This window comes from Strix uralensis, chromosome 3, assembly GCF_047716275.1.
Source record: "Strix uralensis isolate ZFMK-TIS-50842 chromosome 3, bStrUra1, whole genome shotgun sequence".
In the NCBI taxonomy this organism is placed as follows: Eukaryota; Metazoa; Chordata; class Aves; order Strigiformes; family Strigidae; genus Strix; species Strix uralensis.
In genome coordinates this window covers 36,191,391-36,214,098 of record NC_133974.1, presented here as the reverse complement: position 1 = coordinate 36,214,098, position 22,708 = coordinate 36,191,391, and the positions used below count along the sequence as shown (strand labels likewise).

Here is a 22,708-nt window from a genome sequence, read left to right as displayed (position 1 = left end):
GGAGTTAGTTTAAGCAAACCTACAGCAACAAGAGATTAAAGCCTGCAGTAGTTCTCTTGAATAATCCAGTGGCTTGAATTTGAAAACAGAAAAATTAAAGCAAAAGAAAAAGTAAAAAATTTTGGTTTAAGAAAAAGACAGAGTAATGAAATTACAATATAAATCTACTATATGCTATAGAAGACTAAACTGACATATAAGGCATTATTAGATTGGCTGAGGGTTGTTTGGTTTTGAGATATTTGTATTCTCTCTAAAAGTTATCTTCTGTTCAATTAGGAAGTGCATGCAACAGTAAAGAGGCTCAAATTGATGATCAACACAGTCTAACCTTGTTTGGGAGTCAAAAGATAGACACAACGGAAGCATTAATCCGAATTATGTGCTTTCTGACAAAAAAGGCATAATAGAAAAATGACCCAGAACCATAATTTAGAAGAACTTCCCTGCTTTATCTGGCTTTAAGAACTTTATGGTGAGGAGAAGGAACTACTCTTTCTTGGTACTAATAGATAGTAATGAGAACATAATCTTGTCCTTGCAGATTTCATACAGCATAAAATCCAGTCTTGGGTACATATGTGTGTGAAGTTCAACTCAAACACACTCTTAAACATTTTCTAGATCAAGGACTATGTGACACTATACTAAATAAAGTGAATCACAGACAAAAAAATATGTTTTCAGAATTTAGGATCATGGTAAACTACCCATAAATGAAGTCTGATAGTATAAAGGAAGTCTGATATTTTCATCCTAGCTTTTATTTAGTTACTGTTGACTGACATTTCAAATTTGGAAAAAAAAAAAAAAAAAAAACAGAAAAGTAAAACATTGGAATCTTTAATTCAATTAAAGAAAATTCAATACCTTCTACAATTCTATCATCAATATCTTGCCCAGTACCATAGGATTCTGTCAAATACCTGTAAAGCAAGATAAAAGTATCAGTATCTTTCATGTGTCAGGTTACCTCAATTCAACAGGATTAGCCTGTCTGTGCACTATACATACTAACCATCTACTAAAGGGAAAGCACATTGATTACAATTCCAAATACCTGTATTTTTTTAAATAAAGGCGGTTTGGCTTTTCTTTTTTGTTAAAACAAAAATATTCTTGCAGACTTCAGATTTTTTCAGTACTTCAAAATATGCTAGAAATTTCTTCTAGATGTACATATGGATATTACACTTTTATACAAATAATGAAACTATTACTGTACTATCTGTATTTATTAATAATCTTAGTAAATGCGTAAGGTTTCATATGTATTTCCTGAATTAAAGACTTTCCATGCATACAGCTTCTGTGTTCATAACTATCAGTGTTAATAAAAATTCCACATGGAGACAGTGAGATAGGAAATTGCAGGTGCATTATCAAGGTAAGATACAATTTAGCAAGCGAAGAAAGAATCTGGAAATAAATCCACAACATAATTGCTCCAAAGTTGCAGCTTTTTCCCCCCCCCCCCCCCCCCTCCTTTCTCCCTGAGCACAGGGCATGCTTTCTGGAAATTCACAAGTAAATCTGGGACGAGTTAAAAACAGTTCTCAGAAGTGAGGCCTTCCAAAAAAAATTTAGGAGCATTAACAGAGCTGTATTAGTAGGCTCTGCTTTCTGATCACACAAGGGAAAAAACTTCCTGCTTTTAAAGCTCAATGATGTTTTGTACACAGACTCTACAGGGGTGGGTGGTGGGGAGTATAGCGGCACCAATATTTGCCTGCCGTGTAATCAGAACTTCCTTTGCTGAGAAGAGGAAGAATAACCTCCTTTGAGAGCATTCCTCAGATGTTCTCCCAATGCCTGCCATCTTTTTTGGGTCTTAGCAGGCTCAAAGTTAGGATGTGCCCTGTAAAAAATCATCACCAGCACCTTGCAGTAATTTTTACAGCTATCTGTTAAAGGTTGCACAGGAGCAAAGAGCCATATGAAGGACAAACAGCCTTGACAATTCTTCATGGGATGTGGATGGTAATACCTCTCCTGTACATACATACTAGAGAATACATGTGAGGGAAAAGGGAATTAAAAGACGTAAACTGGGAAACAAGGACAAGGCGGGGAAGGGAGCCTGCACTCTGCTTCCCTGGATAATCAGGCCACCTATGATATAGGTGAATTTAAGGGAGCAGTGCTTTCCAGTTACAATGTTCCAGAGTGATATAAAGCAGCTGAAGTATAAAGCAAATGTGGTCAAAACCATTAAAACCATGTAAGAGGAAGCAAAGCTGATATATCATCAGCAACATGGCCTCCATGTAGCTTAATATGCTTGATTTAGTATCGGTCATACATGAACATCAATAAATAAATCCCATTATTCAATCTTATTCAGTACATTAGGGTAAAATATATTACAGAATCTCTGCAGTGATCTCAAAATCAAGAGTTAAAAACCATGGGTGCTTAAGCAAACTAAAGAAACAAAGACAGGGAAAACACAGAAATGCACATTTATGGCAAAACCAACAGTGTCTTGCAAGATACAGTTAAAAAGCCTAGTTATGTTATTATCTACCACAATACCAGATGTGCAATACCAAAATGACTGCATCACAAACCATACCTACTACATGATGTCACTTTCTGTGAATATACAGCCATTTCCGTATGTTATTGTGTCAGCATTTAAGTTTAACCCTATGAATTTCTTGTATTAAAGTGTATGTAGAAGTATCTTACTGAATTGTGGCTTAAGCCTACTGATTACTTTACAATTTGCTCTGCCTTTATGTCAGTCAAAACACATCAACACAAGAAATTAATTGAATAAGTTCAGTCCAAAAGTACAAACCGCAAAACAAATTTAGTGTTTTCTGTCTTGCCAGCTCCCGATTCTCCAGAGACTATGATGGACTGACTCATCTTGAGCACTTTCATGTCACGGAATGCTTTATCAGCTTAAAAAGAAGGATACATTAAACATGACAAAAATTAATATTCAGAAGAGTTGCAAGCATAAAGTTAAGCTACAACACAAAAATTAAAACGTAACATTTTCAGAAATAAAAAAGTAAATCTTTACAATCGAATGCGTTACAATTCATTAAAGTCTGTTTCCCTTTAAATTGTATTATAGCTGCTCACTCTCAAACACTGACATGTTAGAGCTTAAAGTCTTTGAAAGCAAATACCAACTCAACTACATCCAGGGCAAAGCAAAACAAAAACCACCTAGATCTAAATTTACATTATATTTATATTTACATTATATTATTATATTTACAAAATTATAACCAATCTTACTTTAAATGTGTCCTTTAAAGGGAAACTTTCGGTTGCACTTTGTAACATCTGAGACAAGGAAACTTGGAAAAACGTTAAGTAGTTTTCTTGTTATGCAAAAGGTATGAAAACCCCACCTATTTATACTTCTGACGACAAAACAAAATGCAACACAGTGAGGAGACTTTTAACAAGTCAAATGTTGTTTTGTAGTTTCCAATTTTTTTTCTTAAACAAAGTGACTGAACTCAGGTTTATCACATTACTAACATTTAAATGCATTTTCTACCTGTAACACAAGCATATAAAAAGAAACAGTGCATGTACCCTGGCAACATAATAAAGGCAAAGGAAATCACTACACTGAAAGATAGTGTCAATCATAATTATGTCATTCTTCACTTCTAAAATCTGAATTATTTTTTTTTAAATGGATGTAAGATATATTTAAACCGCTTAGACATAAAACACTGGAGGTACAGAACAACAACAACAGGGTTGCCAGGGCTGCTAATTTCCAAGTTCTTCAAACTGCACAACAAGGATAAGAAGATTTGCAATTTTAGTAATCAGTGTTTTTATTTTATAACAGTTTAAAGTAAATTAATTACTGTTACAAGTGGTAATTTATGGATAACTGTAAAGTATTTAATGTTTGTTTTGTAGAAGACAAATATGGGCTCAATACTTACCAATAGCAAAAACATGTGGTGGCAATGTTCCAAGTGATCTACCCTGGTAATTTTTAATAGTTTCTGAAGAATAAAACTTAGGTATATCAAAATATGGATTTACTGCAATAAGAATGTTGGCCACATAGGTCTGTGAAGAAAACAGTTAACAGCAAACTATTAGCTAGTATTCAACCAAGTGGTTAACAGCAATTTTCTATTACTATTGAAGACTATATCCTAAGTATAACAACTACATTTACAATTCTCTCCAGCTAATGCAGATGCAAGAAAGGATATATTTTCAGAGTTCCTCTAATTACCTTCTCAGGACTTCTATGAAAACAGACTTCCCGGGCGAATTTCCTAACCACTGAGCTGTGGAGCATGTGCTGAATTTGACCTTTCTCCCAATCTCCTTTAAAATTATTTGACATTGTCCAAGTTACTGGATCAAGGATAGAACACTACAACCTCCTTCTCAAATGTGAATAAACTAAGCTCCTGGCTAGCATAGCGCACTCTCCTCCAGTGAGAAGGATAATTTTTCAATATCTAATGGAAGCAACTCAGCAGGAAGGACTGACAGGATCCTGCCTGGGAACACGCTCAAGCCAAGCAATGAAAGCATTCAGCTGAGAGAAATTAGCTATGGCTGCTTCCACAGTGAGAAATACAGAATGCAAATGTTCTCTCACAGAGAAGGAAACTGAGAAGAATCTCAAACCAAGACTAGTTTTACCTTTCCATAGGATAAGGAAGACTACAGTTTAAGGTTTCTGAAAAAACTTTCATAGCTTGGTTTTAATGGCCAGATTATATACAAGGAAGAACAGATGTCTGAATCACAGAAGAAACCACATTTGCAGGAAAAGGTCTGAAGAAAATCAGATAAGCCTTCAGCTTGAATAACGTTTTTGGTTTGTTGTTAGTGAGCATATCCCTAGACAACTGAAATTTGGACACTACCATGATATGTTGATAGAAGCCTGGATCACACACAACATATGATTTTTTTTAGATGTTTCTATTTTCAGCACTTATTTCACTGAATGAAAACATATGCAGAGTTCTTCAAAAGCTGCAAGTATTAACATCAGTTTTCCTTTTAATGACAAAACAAATACTGTTAACTAGCATTAAACAAAAAACAAAACAATTGTTCATTCAAACTGTATTTTAAAGTTACAAGGGAAAAAATATAAATCGAACCTCCCCTGAAAATCTGCTCAGGACAACATATTAGTAGTATTTGTTTAAAGTGAAGAAAGGCTTTATGAAGCTAAATACTATACTACCACATAACCAGTTCAGTTTTAGAATTTTACTTCCTTGGAAGATTTTTAATTATTATTTTTCCAGAAGAGTGTTCAAATGCCCATTTTTATTTATTTATTTTAAAGCTGGTGCTTGATCTTGAGCCATAAAGAATTCATAGATATGTAAAATTAACTGCAACAAAAGAAAACAACTATACTTTCTTTTTATGTATATATAAAAAAGGGCTTAACTTCATTTAACTTTAGAACAGCATGCTAACACAAAAATTGATTATTTTAACACAGACACTTAGAAGATATGTAGATCTGTTTTGTATTGTCACTAGCCAGCTTTCTATTAGAAAAAAAATAAGAAAGAAAAAAAACCTCATCTTTCTTCTATTTCACAGCTGTCAGTGTCCGGGCAGATGGCAGGAACAAAATGTAATTTAGTCAGAATTCATTAAATACAATTAGGCAATTTGATAGCAATATAAAAGATTAAGATGGACATCTGAGCTAGGAGGTGTCAAAGACGGCACCTGTTTGCTTCGTTCAAAAATAATGAAGAAAGAAAACCATCTTTGTTAACAGCTACTCTACTGGTGAAGTAAGTTACCTATAGCAAACAAACCTTTGTGGTACAACGCTGTGCTATGGTTGCACATGAACAGTCATGTAGAGAAAAATCTATTGCTCTGCCTCATAAAAATTAGCTAATGTTAATGTGAGTAACATGATTCAGATCTCAAACAAGGTATAACATAAAAAAAAGAATAATTTAAAAAAAAAAAGGGGGGGGGGGGGGGGGCGCTAAAACCTCCTAACCTTCCAATGTTACCGTTTCTGTTATAGGAAAAAATAGAATTGAAAACACTTGTTTTGTTGATAAGGACAGCTATCATTAGACTGATTGTCATGTAATACTTACATAAATTCTGTCCTTACTGTACCGAACTTTGATATTGTGAAGGAGAGTGGCCTCATTTAAATACATAAGGGAACCTGCAAGTAAAAGACAATCATATACCATTAGGAGCTCAGGTCCACCTTTGTGTACAGACAAAAATCTAAATCCCAGGCTTAAGGAGAGTTTTACTTCCCCTTTCTTTGGTTACAGTTTAATCTTATCATTTCTTTATACTGTCTTCATGTAGAACTGCTGACTCAATATATGCTTTAAAAACCACAGACCCGCTCTTTACTGTACAACTAGAGTTACTGAACAAAGAGTCAGACTCCAGGAGTCTCAACACAGGTCCTGCTCAGTGTAAGCTCCCTTTTACCAGTCTTTCAAATAAACATGGTGCACCTCCCTCCATGTCAGCTAGTCAGCACAGAAATCAATGCCTACCAAAATCCCTGTTTCCTTCCTTCCAGCTTCCATCTCCACTCTCAGCCACAGTGTCCCCTGAGTAATGCCACCTAACTGACATTTAGAGTAACTGCTGGCTCCTGGTGATTTTTAGATGTTTATATTCACCGATTCAATCGGGAAATACTATGTAGACGTGGCAGCAGGCATCATTGTTAACACCAGGCACCAACACAACCTTTCATGTTTCAATTCTGAATTTTATTGCTACTAGGCCTCCTCAAAGAAACTGTTAGGGGAAAAAAAAATGTTAACAAAACCTAGCTTTATTTTTCTCTTTAGATCATCAATATAAAATAACTGAACCAACTCTACTCAAATGTTGCAAGACAGCAGCTCAAAGCAGCGAGCAGGCACTGACAGAAAGCTTCAGACCATACAGGTTCACATTCTGGCAAAGCTGGTCCTTGTTTTCAGCTATAAAGCACTGGAAAGCGTTAGCAGCCTTCATTACAGAGGTCATTACCAGTTCCCAGTCTAACAATATTAAAAACATTATCCCTAAACCAACTGAGGGCACTACTCATTACACAGCCTCCATTTTCACTCTCAATCCTCTTTTTTCTCGCCACTTAGAATTCAAGTGCACAACACTATTTTGTCCAGTTGCAACTGACTGACTATCATAGTGGTAAACTTTACAGTATTAGTGCCACTTAAAAAGTTATGTATATCTGACTAGGAGTAAGCGCTGTGACTGTATTTGTAACCGCTACCCTGCACCTCACACAAGGGCCACATATGCACCTCTCATCTATAATGACCAACAAAGTTGTTTCTCAAGTTGGACCGATGCCCTTTCTCTAAGAGTCCAGCAGAGAAGAATGTTTTCCAACTTATTTACACAAATATGCAAGAAGGGCTGCCACTTCTTATGACCTGAAGTCAACCTGCTCAGCCACCTCACAACTGCAAGGATGCCTGAAGCTCAGTAAGCAGCTCTTAACATCTCCTTCAACACTCCTCCCACTGAATCAAAAGATACTGGCAAAGGATAATGGGAGCTTCTCAAGACCCTCTGTTTTCATTTTCAATCTTTTACCTTCCTTCTGCAGTGGACTGAGGAGTGCCTCTGCCTCCCACCACCTACACCAGATGAGTTTGAAGCAAAGGCAGGTTCAGCAACCATTTGCAGCCTCCCTTTGGCTTGCATAGCTCCAACTGAGTAACAGCTCTTCTTTCCCTTACTTGACTAAATACAGCTTTGCTTAAAATGGCTGAAATCATCCAACCTTCTCAAAGGACCTTGTAACTTCTGGGTTGTTTAGAAGAAACCACCTTCCTCTGCAAAATCCCTTGCATGCACCTCCCTGTGTTGGTGGAGGTACGAGACACACTTTAGATTTACACTAAGCAAAATCTCCCTTTGGATCACAACAGCCTTGAAATCGGGCCCCGTACACGAGACCTTCATGAAGCAGCAGGCTGGCCCCGATCACTGTGGCCTTTCCCCTGCCACCCCAGCAGAGCTACACCACCCACTAACTGCATCGTCGGTGGTACGTGAGGCAACTGAGTGCAGGCACCCAGCGCTGCACAGCAGGACTTCTCCTCCTCCCCTCCCGAGGCACACTCAGTCCACATGGCTGACAACATGGCACTGGGACCACAGACTGCAGGTCTGCCTCCACAGACCTCTTTCTACCTTCACCTTTTTTAACAAGGTCATCCCAAGAGAAAGAGACATTACAAGGAAATGGACCAGAAACAGGAACTCCTGCTTGCTCTAATGAAAGTTAAAATCTCCTTCTTCTCTTGTATATGCCTTGGGGACAGGGGGCAGGAAAGGGACAGGGACAGGGTGCTAACTTCTGAAGTTCGCTAATTTAAGTCATTTGGATTCCCAGTATTGAGTTGAGAAACTACTATACAGTAATTGTCTACATACACTTCAAGAAACTATCCTCTGCCTTGACTGTATCTTCATAAGTACCTGTCAGGGCCTGCAGTATGCTTTACAGGAAACAGTCATCAGTTAAGCATCCTAATAAAAACTTGGTAATTATCTAAACAACAAAGGACCACAGATTTCTGTACTCTCTTAGCAAGTCCTGGTTAAAGCAGTTATACCTGCAGACTTGGTGCATAATGAGAGCTTGCTCCCTGAGGGAATGTCACTGCCTTCACTCAAGACATGGAAGGTAGGGCTTATGTCAGCAACTTCAAAATGCATCTTCTTTAGAATAAATCCTTTAAAAGAGGCATCCATATCCAGAGGCAAAGGAAGTCACCAGAGGGAGAATTCTGAATATTCATATGGCTCATGTCTAAATATAACCAGTGTATGTACATGCATTTAATAGTCCATGTATTTACTTAGATGCACACAAAGTTCACAGAAGTGAAGTCAAGCACTGAAAGCTAGAAAATATCAATGTCAAATTTATTCACATTGGCTCTCCTGTGCACACAGTGAATCAGGATTTGTATGGAAAATAATTTTATCATGTAATTGCAAGGCTCTGCATCTGTAGAACTATTTTTTTAGATTCTTATCTGATACTCCGCCCCCTTTCATTTTTTAAAGTTGTTTTACCCCAGAAATAAAATAAAAGTCTTTTTCTTGGCCATAAAAAATAAGAATTTCACATATGGTGACAACCCTCCAAAACTGAGTGATGTTGGGGGACCAGAAGAGTGTGAATGACAAAAAAAAAAAAAAGTAGTAAAAGCTTTGTCTCTGTACTGTTTGTAATATTTACTGAAAATTCACATTTGAGGAAGGGATAGATTCTCAAAAAGGTAACTCTTGCAGCTAGCACATTTGGGATATGGAAGACTGAGGGTGCAAAAAAGCAATATTCAGCAAATTACCTCCTAGAAGAGAGTTAATCACTAAAGCATAGCTTGGAATGGTAAGTGTATTATTAACCGGGTTTTCAGAGTTTTTCAGAACAAGATCATAAGGAGAGACTGAAAGTACTCAGTGTTTTATAAAGTTTCTTCTTGAAATGCTAAGGCTTGGACAACAAGCCCAAGCCAGTGTTGACCTATAGATGAATCCTGTATATTCTATAACTGATAACCATTGTGGTAGTAGGTATTGTACTAAGTTATAACAACCCACTTATGCTGATGTAAAAAGTGCTAAAGCATTGAAGTACTGAAGCCTGAACAACAGGCCCTGAGCCGAAACTGCTAACTTAGTATGTAAGCATTAACAAAGTATGTAAGCTCACTAGTGAAAGATGCAGCTTAGACAGAATATAATCAGTAGTGAGGATGAAATGCTGAGAGAATGTATCCAACTTCCCTTGTTTAGCCTTGTTCAAGGCTGAGAACCCAAGTGTTTGGCCTTGTTAGAAACTCCCTTGGTCTCCCCCCACTGAGCCCTGCCCAGGCTTTGGGTGGAATCCAATAGGAGACTGAAACCAGAAATTTTCCACTCAAAACAAAGGTGCCAGCTATTCTGGCTTGCTGATTTTTAGTATATAAGGCTGGACTCATTTGCAGTGACTTTGGATGCCTCACCTACGGGTGGATGCATCACGTAGGACTTCCCACTTGCCGGGAAAGGCTCTCCAAATCCTCGCTGTAACCGGGGCTCCCCAGAGACTACGGATCTGGGTGATGTTAATGTATGCAAGTGATGCATCTTTCTTAATCACTATTCTCTCTCTCGTGTAGTAATGATTTAATGCATTACCCTGTATTTTCCTATTTGTTGCTTTAAGTGCCTTATTCTGCCTTTTCTTACTGCATGTTTTCTGTATTACTCTGTTACGTTATTTACTTCTCACCAGTAAAATACGCCTACTCTTTTCATTCTGGTGTCCGAGTTTAATTGGTATCCTTAATCAGCAAAACACTTCTTAAAGATCAATGATGCTCAGCACAAATACTCTCTGACAGAGAAGGAAGATGAACTTGGGTTTCACACATCATGGAGATAAACCTCCACTAGTGAACAAAAAGTGAGAATACATTAGAAAAGTCTCAAAATAATGTTCGATACAGAAAGGATTACTGGACAAAGCATTTTTAAGTTTTATATTTTACTCAGTAAGCCAAAGACAACATCTTCTCTGATAGGAAGACTGGTTTAACTTTATTGAACAGTACTTTGGTGGAATCTCAAATTATTTCATAATCTCATTCCAAATTTCAGTCCCCTGACTAGGGCACTGACATGCCAGGGCATCTCAGTAAAATCGCTGTGGCAGATGCTCAGATTAAATGTATTTCCCTAACAATCATCATGTGCAGAGAATACAAATACCAGCTTTGAAAAAGTTTCAATCCACATAATGTTTGCAAAAATACAAGCAACTGAAAACAAGGCTACCAGCTTGGTTCCACCTGTAACGACACTGCACCATCTAAGTCAGATCATAAGCCTCAGGTCTCATCTTGATGCTTACGGAGCAGCTGTAACAGGTCTATTTCCTGTCACGGGATATAAATACTAACCCCTATTCCAAAACAGGAATTACCTAAACAACTTTCAAAGTCCTAGCCTCTGTTTTAAATGAAGAGCAATAGAAGATACTTTTGTCCACCATTTACAAAGGTATCAGTATTTTCACCAGCCAGTAAACACCATAGGAAACATTTTAAAAAATTGCCTTCATCAGGTTTTCAAGACAGGAGAGTCTCAGGGATTTGCTCACACAGAGCAACAGCAGCAAAATACTTCAACAGTTCTCAAAAGCCAATGCTAGCGCTTACTCATCTTTCTCAGTACTCTCTCCCCTCTCCTCAGGTTTGAATACCGTATTTGTTTCCACACATCTAACTACAAAATATTTAATAAAATAAAAGCCCTGCGGATCAACACTGAAGTTTATTACACAAGTTCACCTCAAAACTCCTTCTCTAGCAGCATTCCTGTATCTGAATCACTGTAAGCTATTTCCTTTTCCAGTGGCCCCAAAGGGTCCAGATTCCCATCTCCAGTTTTGGGAAGGTTATCTTGAAACTTATTTTCAGTTACCTGTACTTCCACAGGAATTCTATCTGAGAAATGGGTTACATGCAGGAAAATGCTGTACAACACAGCTGCTGATAAAGCAACTAATTCTTTTGCTGCACTATAAAAGATATAGTTAACCCCATAATGCTGAATGTAGTTGGTCCTCATGCAGTTAGGTGACATCTTTTATATATATATATATATATCTATCTAAGTCAAGTAACAGTTGTATGTGGGAATAATATAACCATGAGTTCCTCTGAAGTGTTCAACTAAAAACTAAAAAACACAGTAAATGATATTTAAAATGCGCATACTTTAAGAAGTTTCAAAGTATCTGTAGAGGTCATACCTAAATTCAAGCAAAGAAGCAAGAGAGACTACAAGGAAGAAACAGGAAGCTTGTACGAAAACAATATTCTCTTCTATGTAGATTTTTTTTTTCAAATGCATAATTTATTTTTAAACTCATAACTTACAATTATCTTCTACATCTTTTTTGCTGTCCTCTTCTGCAGGAAACACTTGATTGATAGCAGCCTGGAAAGTCTGTTAGATGAAAAATATTAACACTGTCAGAATTCCATAAAAACAGAAATATAGTTCAAAGATGTCTGATGGAATTACATAAATGACTGCACTGTAATTGTGTGTGGTTTAAAATGAAGTTGCCAGCTTTATACTTCGGCACTGAAAGTTTTACCAAGTTACTAGATGCAGATAGGAGCTGCTGCACTTACATTACTATACTACATTATAAAAATGCAGTCAACTGTAATATATATTTTTATTGCAATAATATTCAATGCTCATTTCCAAAATTGTATGTAATATTGTAATAGTCTGTAATATAAAAATGAGGCTTAAAAAAAAAAAAAGTACTGCAAAGGCAAACAAAACAGCGTTGTAAAGGACACACAACTTCCTCAGTTTTGCGAAGTAGCACAAAGAATAAAAACCTAATTATTAGTTCAGCCAAAGGACTGTGCTGTCATTATCATATGCTGTTTTAAAACATTCCTACTTAAAATATAAATGTTCAATTCATAATATGCTCTGTATCCCCAAATACTGTAGCTCTGGTTGTTGTTTTGTTGGTTTTTTTCCTTCAATAAATCAATACTAAAGTAAAACAAGACCTTCCTTCAACCCTTGTATTCCAGTTACGCAAAATAGCAATTTATCAAGTGTTCACATCCAACTGGAAAAATTCATAACAAAAGCAACTTTGTTTCTTCTTTAGTCTCCAGAAATCATAATTTATATTGTTGTAAAAAGGAAGGAAAAACATCCTAGCACACATGGATTACACCATCTGCAAAGAATACCTATTGTGAGAGAGGTTCTTAATTATACTTTTTTGTTTACTGTTGTAGTAGCTTGATTGAGCTACCTATGAACAAAAACCCTGTTGTACCAATTAAACACCATAGCCACCATGCTGCTGCAGGCACGGTCTCCTTTTCCCCATGGAAATGGATACAAAAAGTCCAGTCGAATGTTTGAAAAGGCAACCAACAGGATCTACAGAATGACCTTAACAAACAAATAGGTTTGCTTGTTTAACATTGTACTCGGCAAGGTAGTCCCATGAGAAACATCTCACACAGAAGTTCAGGAGAAAGACAGCAGCTTGTTTCATCTTTGCTTCAGTACAACAGACACAATACATGAGCTCTTACAGTTTACACCATCACGAACAGCCACAAAGTCCAACTCCCTTTGAAATGGAAAGGGTTAAAAATGTCTGAGAGCAGAACTAATTGTTGCCAGTTGGTAAACAGTAAGTCTATGATATCCCTTCCCTACAAAGTTATCATAAAGTATGCAATTTGTAGCCATAATGAATTATATTTTGTCATCCCCTTATCAGGTTCTAATGCAGAAAAATATGCACATGAAGCTTTCCTAAGGGAAACAGAGCTGCTTGATGATGTTGGAACATCTGAATGTCTATCAGACTAACCGCCGCAAAAATATCCTTTATCAGAGCTTGGTGGAGCCATGGAGGACCTCAACATCTTTACCTACCTCAGAAAGTTGCCAGCTACTAATCAGAGTTTTAGCAGGGCAGAGATCCCCCCCGCCCCAATATAGCAGTTAGAACATACTATCATAATAATTTTCTCTGCAAGTCTGTCAATGATAAAGGTGTATCCCACTGGGTAAAAATATATTTGAACACAACAGTTTCCCACATAACCAGTTTCCTGTACATGAAACAGTGGAAAAGTTTAAAAATAGTATGACCAGCTTCATGAAAATCTAACTTCACTTCTTGTTCTTGTCTGCTGATGTGTAACCCAAGCTTAACTACTAACAAGACAGAATTTTTTTTTCACAGGAGAGAATGAACACAATAACCAGCTATTCTGTAAGACACTTCACAAATCCTCATACTTTTAACATTTCATGGATCTAAAGCCAGTCATACCAGGTCTATCCTAGAAGAATAAGAGTTTTTTCAATGTCCTCATCACTGAGCCTTCTGATTCATGATAAATTTCAATTTAAAAAGAGAATTCATGCTGTATTATCACAGAATCACAGAATCATCTAGGTTGGAAAAGACCTTGAAGATCACCTAGTCCAACCATTAACCTAACACTGACAGTTCCCAACTACACCATGTCCCTAAGCGCTTTGTCGACCCGACTCTTAAACACCTCCAGGGATGGGGACTCCACCACCTCACTGGGCAGCCCATTCCAATGCCTAACAACCTGTTCTGTAAAGAAATGCTTCCTAATATCCAGTCTAAACCTTCCCTGACGCAATTTGAGGCCATTCCCTCTTGTCCTATCACTTATTACTTGGTTAAAGAGACTCATCCCCAGCTCTCTGCCACCTCCTTTCAGGTAGCTGTAGAGGGCAATGAGGTCTCCCCTCAGCCTCCTCTTCTCCAGACTAAACAACCCCAGTTCCCTCATGGGCTGGAAAAAGCCTAGAATGTCCTCCTCTATTTTTTCACTCAATGTGAACTGTGACTTAATTTCTAGAATACTTCAGAAGTGATAAAACAAGTAAGCAATATGAAGAAGACCTATCTGAAAGCTGATGTTTTTCTGTCAGACTGTTTTAGATTGGAACATGAAGCCTGATTTCAACTACATCAACAAAGAATTTTTCTCCTGTATGCCACAGTTGGACTACTGCTTTATGTAAGGTGATTACTTGTCACGTAGGTAAGTACACTAGCTAGATGTGCAGAGCTCCAAGTATTGACAATTACTATTAAAATCTAATATATTAAACAGGAAAATGGGCAAGGTAATCCAGGTCTATCAATAAAAAATTATCCAAAAAAATTCTTTACCATGTTGTCCCTTTTTTAGAAGAAAAAAAAAAATTATCGTAAGGAGAAAACACTTCAGGCATTTGGTGGAAGACTTCTGCATTAAAACATAGCTTAGGACAAACTCGTTCTAAAAAAATGGAGAGCATGTTAATCTTGTGAGACACTAAAGTGGTCTCAGGGGGCAAAACAGAGGGTTTAGGCATTTTTGTAGCATTTTTTTTCCCGTCTTTGTAATGAAGCAGACCTTGAAACCCAATGGCAATCTTAACTATTCTCCCAGAAACTAGATGAGTGAAAAAAGATATCTTTCCATTCAAGCAGGATCTTCTTTCTACCATGTAATCCAATACATGTAACCATGCCTCCCTTTATACCTTCCAGATACAGCCAGGATACATCCCTATTCTCAGCTGTATTTCACAAACCAACCTAAAGCCATACAAACAGTGTTTAAGACAAGAACACGTCACATTTGTGCAAGTAAGCTGCGCTCACTGCTAAAAAAAACCCCAAACCTTAGCTTGAAACACTGAACTTTGGACATTCTGATCATTACTTTCAAAGTACATTTATTCATTTATACTTAGCCCAGAAGAATACCTTTCTGGTTATTCACAGCATACCAGAGCAGGTGCCCCATAAAGCCCTCCATGACCCTTCAGAACTGGCACAGAGCCATAAAGTGCTTCTCGGTTGATGTCAGGAGGGGTGTCAGCAAGTGCCTGAAGCACCACACACCTTCCCAATGACTGCCAGAAACTCATACAGCTGATGCTCTAAGAAATGCCAGCCCTCCACTCCTCAGTGCCACAAGGGTCCAAATTCCTTCGAGGCTTTCTTCCTAATCACTTTACTTAGATTTGCTACCTGCAGGAAAAGAAAGTTTGGCAATTTCACTGTCATCTGCCTTCTCCCTGTTACAGCATCAAGCAATACAGCCAAATAAGATATATGCAACTGGATCTGAGGCTAGTATTCCCAGTACCTTCATAGAAATGCACTCCAAGTAGAAGTGTAAATGCAATTCTAGCAGACTTTAACAACTGGCTGCCTTTCTGCCAGCCTCCTTCCTTGTACAGCAGCGTGTGACTGCTGGTAGGACATGGGGCAGGGCTGCCAGCCCAATCCCCCTGCTCCAGTTCAGAGTCCATCCTCAGGGCAGTGCTCCAGCCCTAGGTGGGACCACGCTCATTAGCAAACTGCTCTCCAGTTTCTCTGTTTTCTTTCCAGTCCTGGCATTTATCAGCCTTGCAAGATGATGATCTAGTTTTCGGGGAGTAGCTCCCATGTGTAACACATGCACCCTCTGTTCTGATAACACGCTCCTGCAGCTTGGGTTACTCTTCCTTGTACGGTGCAGGCTGGGTGACTCAGATCCCCACCTCTCTTCGACACCCAGCCTCCACACAGAAATGTAAATACTGTTGTTAACTCTGTATCAGCCACGGTACCCAAAACTGCTATTGCTGGTTTGTAAGCAAATCGGTGTGTTGGCCAACTACCTTCACCCAGTCTGGACTGGGTAACTTGGTTTCATAATACAGAGCAATCTACAGCCACGCTGGCCTCAGGTTCTCAGTCCACTGCTTGCTGCTGTCCTGAAAACTTTCCACTTCTTCATTTTTAAGGCGGATCCGTTCTCTGACCTCGTTTGCTGTGTCACACACAGCTCGGCAGGCAGAGCTGAGAGGGTGCCACTCTGCAACACCAGAGCTAGCTACAGGTGGGGAGGGAAGATTTTAAGACATCGTGAAACTGCTGCCTTGCAGCATCTATTGCAGTTATTAACAACATATTTTAATTAACCATTAAGTGGTATAAAAGGCAATAATCAAACATATGCATACACATTTCCTTTTTAACCTGTGTTCTCTGGTAAACTACCAGCACCTACAGAGAATACATATGACATGTTAATGACCCAGATTAAAAAATAATAATAAGTTACACTGCCCGGATATGTTTACAAGGTCAGGTTACTCCTCTCCTCCCTGTAATTATCATGGGCAACTCTGGAGCTGCTGGATCACTCCCTCTTACTGAAGAGCACTTTTGAACTATCATTTTAAGTAAACAAAGTTGATAATAATGAGTATTAATGCTGACTGCTTCAAATTAATGATCTAAGCCCTCAAGAACAGAGTCTTCTTAAAAAGATAAAAAGCAATGAGAAACATTTCACTATGAAATAAATCAATGACACCTTGAAAAGACTGAGAAGGTTATCAAGAAAATGTGTTACTCCACCTCTATTAATATAAGGAAGTTTGATAATTAGAAATATAGGACCATAATCTCTACTGTATTTAAACTGTGAAGTGTTTGTTCCTTTAGATGAGTGAACATTAGGCCCTTAATTGATCTGCTTAATTCAAGAAAACAGCCAACAGCAGAATAACAGATTTTCCAGACAAAATAAATTGTTCATTGTGAACCATGAAGCAAAATATTTGTGGTTTAGAATCATTTTTTGTTTTCACAAAAAATATATATATATGCTCCCTGAAAGGAGTGTATGTTAGAAATAAATAGCAACTCAGGAATCTACTTATTGCCTGTTTCTGTTTCAATAAACAGACTTTGGCTCTTTATCACATCAGAACCATCTAGGGACATAAACAGAAACAGTGGTGTGGGTCAAAATCACTTAAGTCAGTTAAAAACTACTTAGACATAGTTTTGGAATATTTCATATTCTTGTCTGAATAATTTTGCTCTTCCCCAAACTGAAGAATACATTCTACTACTACTAAACCTACACACTTTATCTCTCACACACAAAAATCAGACTTTACACTTGCTTTATATTTTTAAGGAAAGCAAAATCAACTTCCTCTCCAAGATGTAGAAAAAAGAAAGCTTATAAACATTCCCCCAAAGGAAGGACTGCTGCATAGCCTTTTGACCTGTGACAAGGCATTCTCTACTATTGTTGACTTGAAAAGAAGTTACAAAAAACTTTTTTTTTTCCATACCTGAAGATACAGAAAGGACAAAATTGTTAGAAAGGGCACATACCACATAGTCACAAAGACCAAAATCACACCTTTTAAAACAGAGTCTGATCTTATCCCAGCTAGTAAAAACCAGCACGCTAACCATCTGAATTAGGATAATTAATAGATACAAGGTGCTTCCTGTAGAAACTGACATTTAATTACAAGATACTGAATCTAAAAGATGTTATGATAAATGAAGCAGTAGGAACACACTAATTAGGATGAATTAGGACTTCATTTTAGAAGTTACATTTATTTTGCCTTTAATTTGATGTAGAAATTCCACAGGACCTTTGTTTGACATTGTGTTACTTCTCAAGGTACTTGAGGTAAGAGGATTCATCTCTCAATCGTCATCAAACAGTAAAGTGTCTAATCTAAGCCAGAGCCTAGTACACCCCTGCAGGACATTCTCTGTGCATGTAACAGAAAAGAAAGAAGCTAATCACTCTAATTTAGAAAAATAAAGTATACAGTACCAACCAAATCAAATGGCTACAGAGATTCAATCCTCCTCTCTTTCACCAGCACGTACTCAACACACATGCAGGTAACTGAGAGAAAGCATGCACTTCTTACCAGTGGGATGTTTAATTTGCAACACAAGCTAAAGCTAAACAAAGATCCTTAGCCAAACTTAGAACAGAAAACTGATTTTCCACTCCTTCAGGCTGCATGTAATTGTAGATACTGGCAAAGATTTGGCCTACCCATAAAATAGTTTTTGTAAGGTTTTCCTCTGTGAGACACTTACCTTGCCTTTCTGATTCAAAGGTTCAATAGTTAAGTTGTCAGTGCCAATGTCCACAATCATCCCCATCTGAAACCCATCAGTTGGGTGTGGAGCCCAAACGGGCTTCCCATCCTCCATTGTGGGATCTATCCAATACTTCCTGTAAGGAAAAAAAAACATAAATTATACAAATTTAGTAATTAAAAAAGCTATCAGGATTCACTATACAGACTTTAGCTTATTATGACTATTCCTATTATTTAGCGTGGAAGGAGGCAGCCTGCAGACTGAAGTCAGCCTGTCAGGACAAGATTCTTCTAGGCTTTTTCCAGCCCATGACACCCTCCTTACAGTGGACACTCTCAGACTGGAGTATGGAGAAGATTCAAGAACAGATCAACGGGGGAGTGTGTGGGGGGGTGTGTGTGTCTGTTCACACACTGCTCCCTGCAGCTCTTTCCCCAATTTCCCTAACTTGTGAACCAAAAAGAGGGTCTGTCTCACAATCAAAGACAGATTCAAAGATAAGACTCCACTAGGAGTATGTATATACACATATGTGTATACACATGTATAGACACACATATATGTATACAGGCATGCAGCGGGTCATGTGACTAATGGATACTTGTCTGTCCCTGATTTGGTGTGCAAAATACTTGAATTTCTGTAACAGTCACATGTTGAGGCACGTGAGCAGAAATCTAGTCTCTTGCAGTTTGAGACGAATGAGCACGCTCACTCTTTTCACGTGGGTGGGCATATGGCTTTTAAATAACCCCTATATATATATATATATATGGTCACAATTGATTTATCATACAGTAAATCTTTGAGAAACTGACCTCTGATACTGTAACATCACAACTCTGCCACTTAAGGAACACCAACCTTACTTTCTATAAAAATATATGGAATTTGTTTCAGAGGAATCTATGATGTACAAGTGAAATATAGGCAAAGGCCAAGACATTCAAACCTTAGGCTCCTCAAGTTATGCAGCTAAATAAGCTCCCAATTAAAAGGACTATTTGATTGCATGCAGTGCTCATTGAGCTAACCAGGAAAGCTGCCAGGACTGGCACACTCTGAATAGCTAACGGTGCCATTTTAAATATACTGAATTAGTCGAATTAGTCCTTTTTTAAAAAAATAAAAAAAAAAACAACCTACTTTATTTTTATTAGGGTAAGGACTATAGAGAGTCCACACAACTTGAAAGGCTCACTTCTCCTGGCTGTTTCTTACTCCCTCCAAAACTCATTCACATACTTGAACTGACATGTTTCAGCAACTCAGAAATTTGTCAAAAAGTATGTCATATCACCAAGGTGTAACTTGCCTCACTCAGCATGAACCAAACGAGCCTGCCAAGCAGCAACGAAAACACTGGCAGCAAACTCCAAGAGTCTGTAAGCTAGGCAACATGTCCCACATTTTTCTTTTCCCACATCTGAAGGAAAAAGGAGCTCCAAAAATTTCTCACAACCAGGGAATGCTGCAGATCCCTTTGCCATAAGCGGTGGCAAGGAAGAAGGATCATCAGCCCACCAGAAAGTTGTACAACCACAAGCAGAAAAGGACACTCTTATCCCACAGAGGATCTGTCAGGACATACGCTTTTTGCTGCCTCCAAGGACTTTAGAAAGGTCTGAAGTGAAGGAAAAGGCTTGCTGGGACCGCTTTGAGAATGCTGCTGGTTTTAGCATCTCACTTTTCACTGAATAAGACAATTTGCTGTTAACTTTAATGTGAAATAACAGAAGATAAAAACCAAAGACTAAGAATGCAAAGTCAAATATTTTTTAAATGAAGTAGTGTTCTGAGAGACTTTGAAAAAACTAGCTATAGAGTACTTAATACTGCCGATATCTGGTTTTGTTTAAATTTACTCATTTAATCAGACTTTTTCTCTCCTTGAATGCAGTTCAGCATGTAAGAAGCTCATGAAGATTTTAACAAATGTTTCCAGTGTATTCTACTCACGCAATTCATGTTATTTAAAATGTTATATTTAATACAGGAAAACTTGTGGTTTACTTTTCCCCCATGAATGCAGCATATTAACTTTTAACTACCCAGAGAAAGTTTATGTTCTAAAATCTCAGGTGTCACATTCACTTCTATTTACTTCAAACCTTTTGCCACATCCCATGAACTCTACAAAATACTAACATCATCATGTGTTGCCAGCATCATACGATAAATCCTGTGAAACAACATCTGTATTCACTCACAATTGGCTGTTGGCCATTTTTTCTTTACTTTAGGATACTGTAAATCAGATCTAGTACACACCACAGTTTTATGGCTTTTATTTTTTTCAGCCAGATCCGACCTCTGAATACAACTGCCATTGAGGGCATAGTTGCTAAACAGCTGAGTTTATTTCTGGATATAAGCAGGCCTTCATTTCTTCACAAGCCTATCATTTGCTTTTAAAATGCTAGTCCAAGTTAGTATTTAAGTGATATGTCACACAACCACTAAAAATAAGGTTCTCTTTTACATCCCAAGTAGCATGGCCAGAGCTCCAGATGTAACCATGTCACATAAGAAACAAACCCCAAAATTACTACCAAAATTTCTGCCAAAAGTTAGACTCCAATTAGCATCCAGAGGCTCCTGCTTTGCTCACTGACATGGGCTTTTGCATTCTTACATATTCTTAAGTTCACTTTATGCTTTATTAATAAATTACGATAGGGGAGCATCACAAGCCAAAAAAATACTCTTGAAGGACAGAGCAGAGATTGAATTCAGCCACCACCAGAAATGCATGTTTAAGAAAAATACCTGAGGCTTTGCAAGCATCTAAGAAGCCATTGGGTGAAAGCATCTGAATATGAGTGTAGTAGTTATTTACTGGACAATTTCTTTTAATAAATACTGCCTGTCTTCTGCCTGAGCAGTGACACAAAACCAGTTGTAACATTTTGGTTTTGGCACCACTCCATCTCTGTCAGCTAGCACTCTGACAGGCAGCACATTAAAATTGGATACCGAAACCTATCAGGTCATACCTGCTCTATTATCTACCCCTCCATCTGATGCATATGACATTGCCCTTGAGACAGATTCATTAAGTCTATTCCTGGACCAGCTCTTGAATAGCTACTTTCTAGCTCAGCATTTTAAGGTGAACAGAAACAAAAAAAATTCAAAGTTCAACTACCTGATAAAACTCCTTTAGAAAAAGTAAATAGCACTTTTTTAAAACATGAAACTATGCTTAACTGATTAAAACATACCTATCACAGAGTACAAAGTGGGAAAAATATTGATTTGCATGGAGAACCTTGAAATCATATTTTCCCCATAAAATTACAGCCCCAATCTGGTTACAGACCATTCATTAACAGTAATCAGTAGGAACAAACTTTTCTTTCCCCATGTGCATCCACCTAAAACCAATCTACATCCAGCCAACTTCAGGATTGAAAGAGCACACTATTTCTGAAAACTATGAAATCAAAAAGACTCATATCCAGGCTAAAAGCACTAAGGCAACACATCTGAGAGCAACACCATCAAAGTAGGCCAGAATGAGCCATCTTCCACATTTGTATTTGCCTATATGTACTCAACATACATGAAAGATTGAAGTAGTTGATTATAACTAGGTCGTTTTGGTCTCCACAATTAAGACTTCTTCCAACACTAAGAAGAGAATTCACAAAGGTTATGCTTATAACTGGGAAGCCAGACACCCTTTTCTCTTTCTACAGTCAGTAGGAAAAAAGAGACCAGGAACCCCGTACTGGAGTTTGTCTCTCTGTTGAGCCGAAGAGGGACAGCAGTCATAAAACAAGCCTTTTCTGAAATTGGTAAATTTAATAGCTATTTCTTGAAATGTCAGATTTTATATTTTCATAATTGGCAAGCAGTAATAGACCTTGCCTTAATTATCAGAAATGGTATTCAACGCAGTCAGCACTGGGTAGACACACTAGTCGCTGGCAGTTCAAACAAGTTGCAAGACAAAACTATACTGTGCTCCCCAGATTACAACAGCAAGAAAAACACCCACCAGCTCTTCTTTAACTTTTATGCACTACTATTCCCTCTTTTGGAGAATGTTTAATGATATTGTTTCTCAAAAAACTTAGCTACATAACACATTGAGTATATGAAACAACTAAGAATTCCTCAGTTGAAAGTTGGCACATTATCATCCCATTTATGTTTACTTAAATGTTCTTGATTTTAAAAGAATGTAATAAAACT

General features: G+C 37.7%; 1 protein-coding gene across 4 annotated transcripts in view; it reads right to left on the bottom strand.

The window, feature by feature from the left end:
* Window positions 1-22,708, bottom strand: part of MYO6 (myosin VI) — a 116,450-nt gene that overhangs the window by 65,066 nt on the left and 28,676 nt on the right. For all 4 annotated transcript variants that reach the window (XM_074861898.1, XM_074861899.1, XM_074861900.1 and 1 more), the window contains exons 2-7: window positions 18,503-18,641; window positions 11,931-12,000; window positions 6,096-6,169; window positions 3,927-4,056; window positions 2,804-2,909; window positions 871-926 (exon numbers count right to left, since the gene is read on the bottom strand). In XM_074861898.1, coding sequence (XP_074717999.1) covers window positions 871-926; window positions 2,804-2,909; window positions 3,927-4,056; window positions 6,096-6,169; window positions 11,931-12,000; window positions 18,503-18,619 — 553 coding nt within the window. In that variant the 5' untranslated portion in view covers window positions 18,620-18,641. The remainder of the gene's footprint in view (window positions 1-870; window positions 927-2,803; window positions 2,910-3,926; window positions 4,057-6,095; window positions 6,170-11,930; window positions 12,001-18,502; window positions 18,642-22,708) is intronic.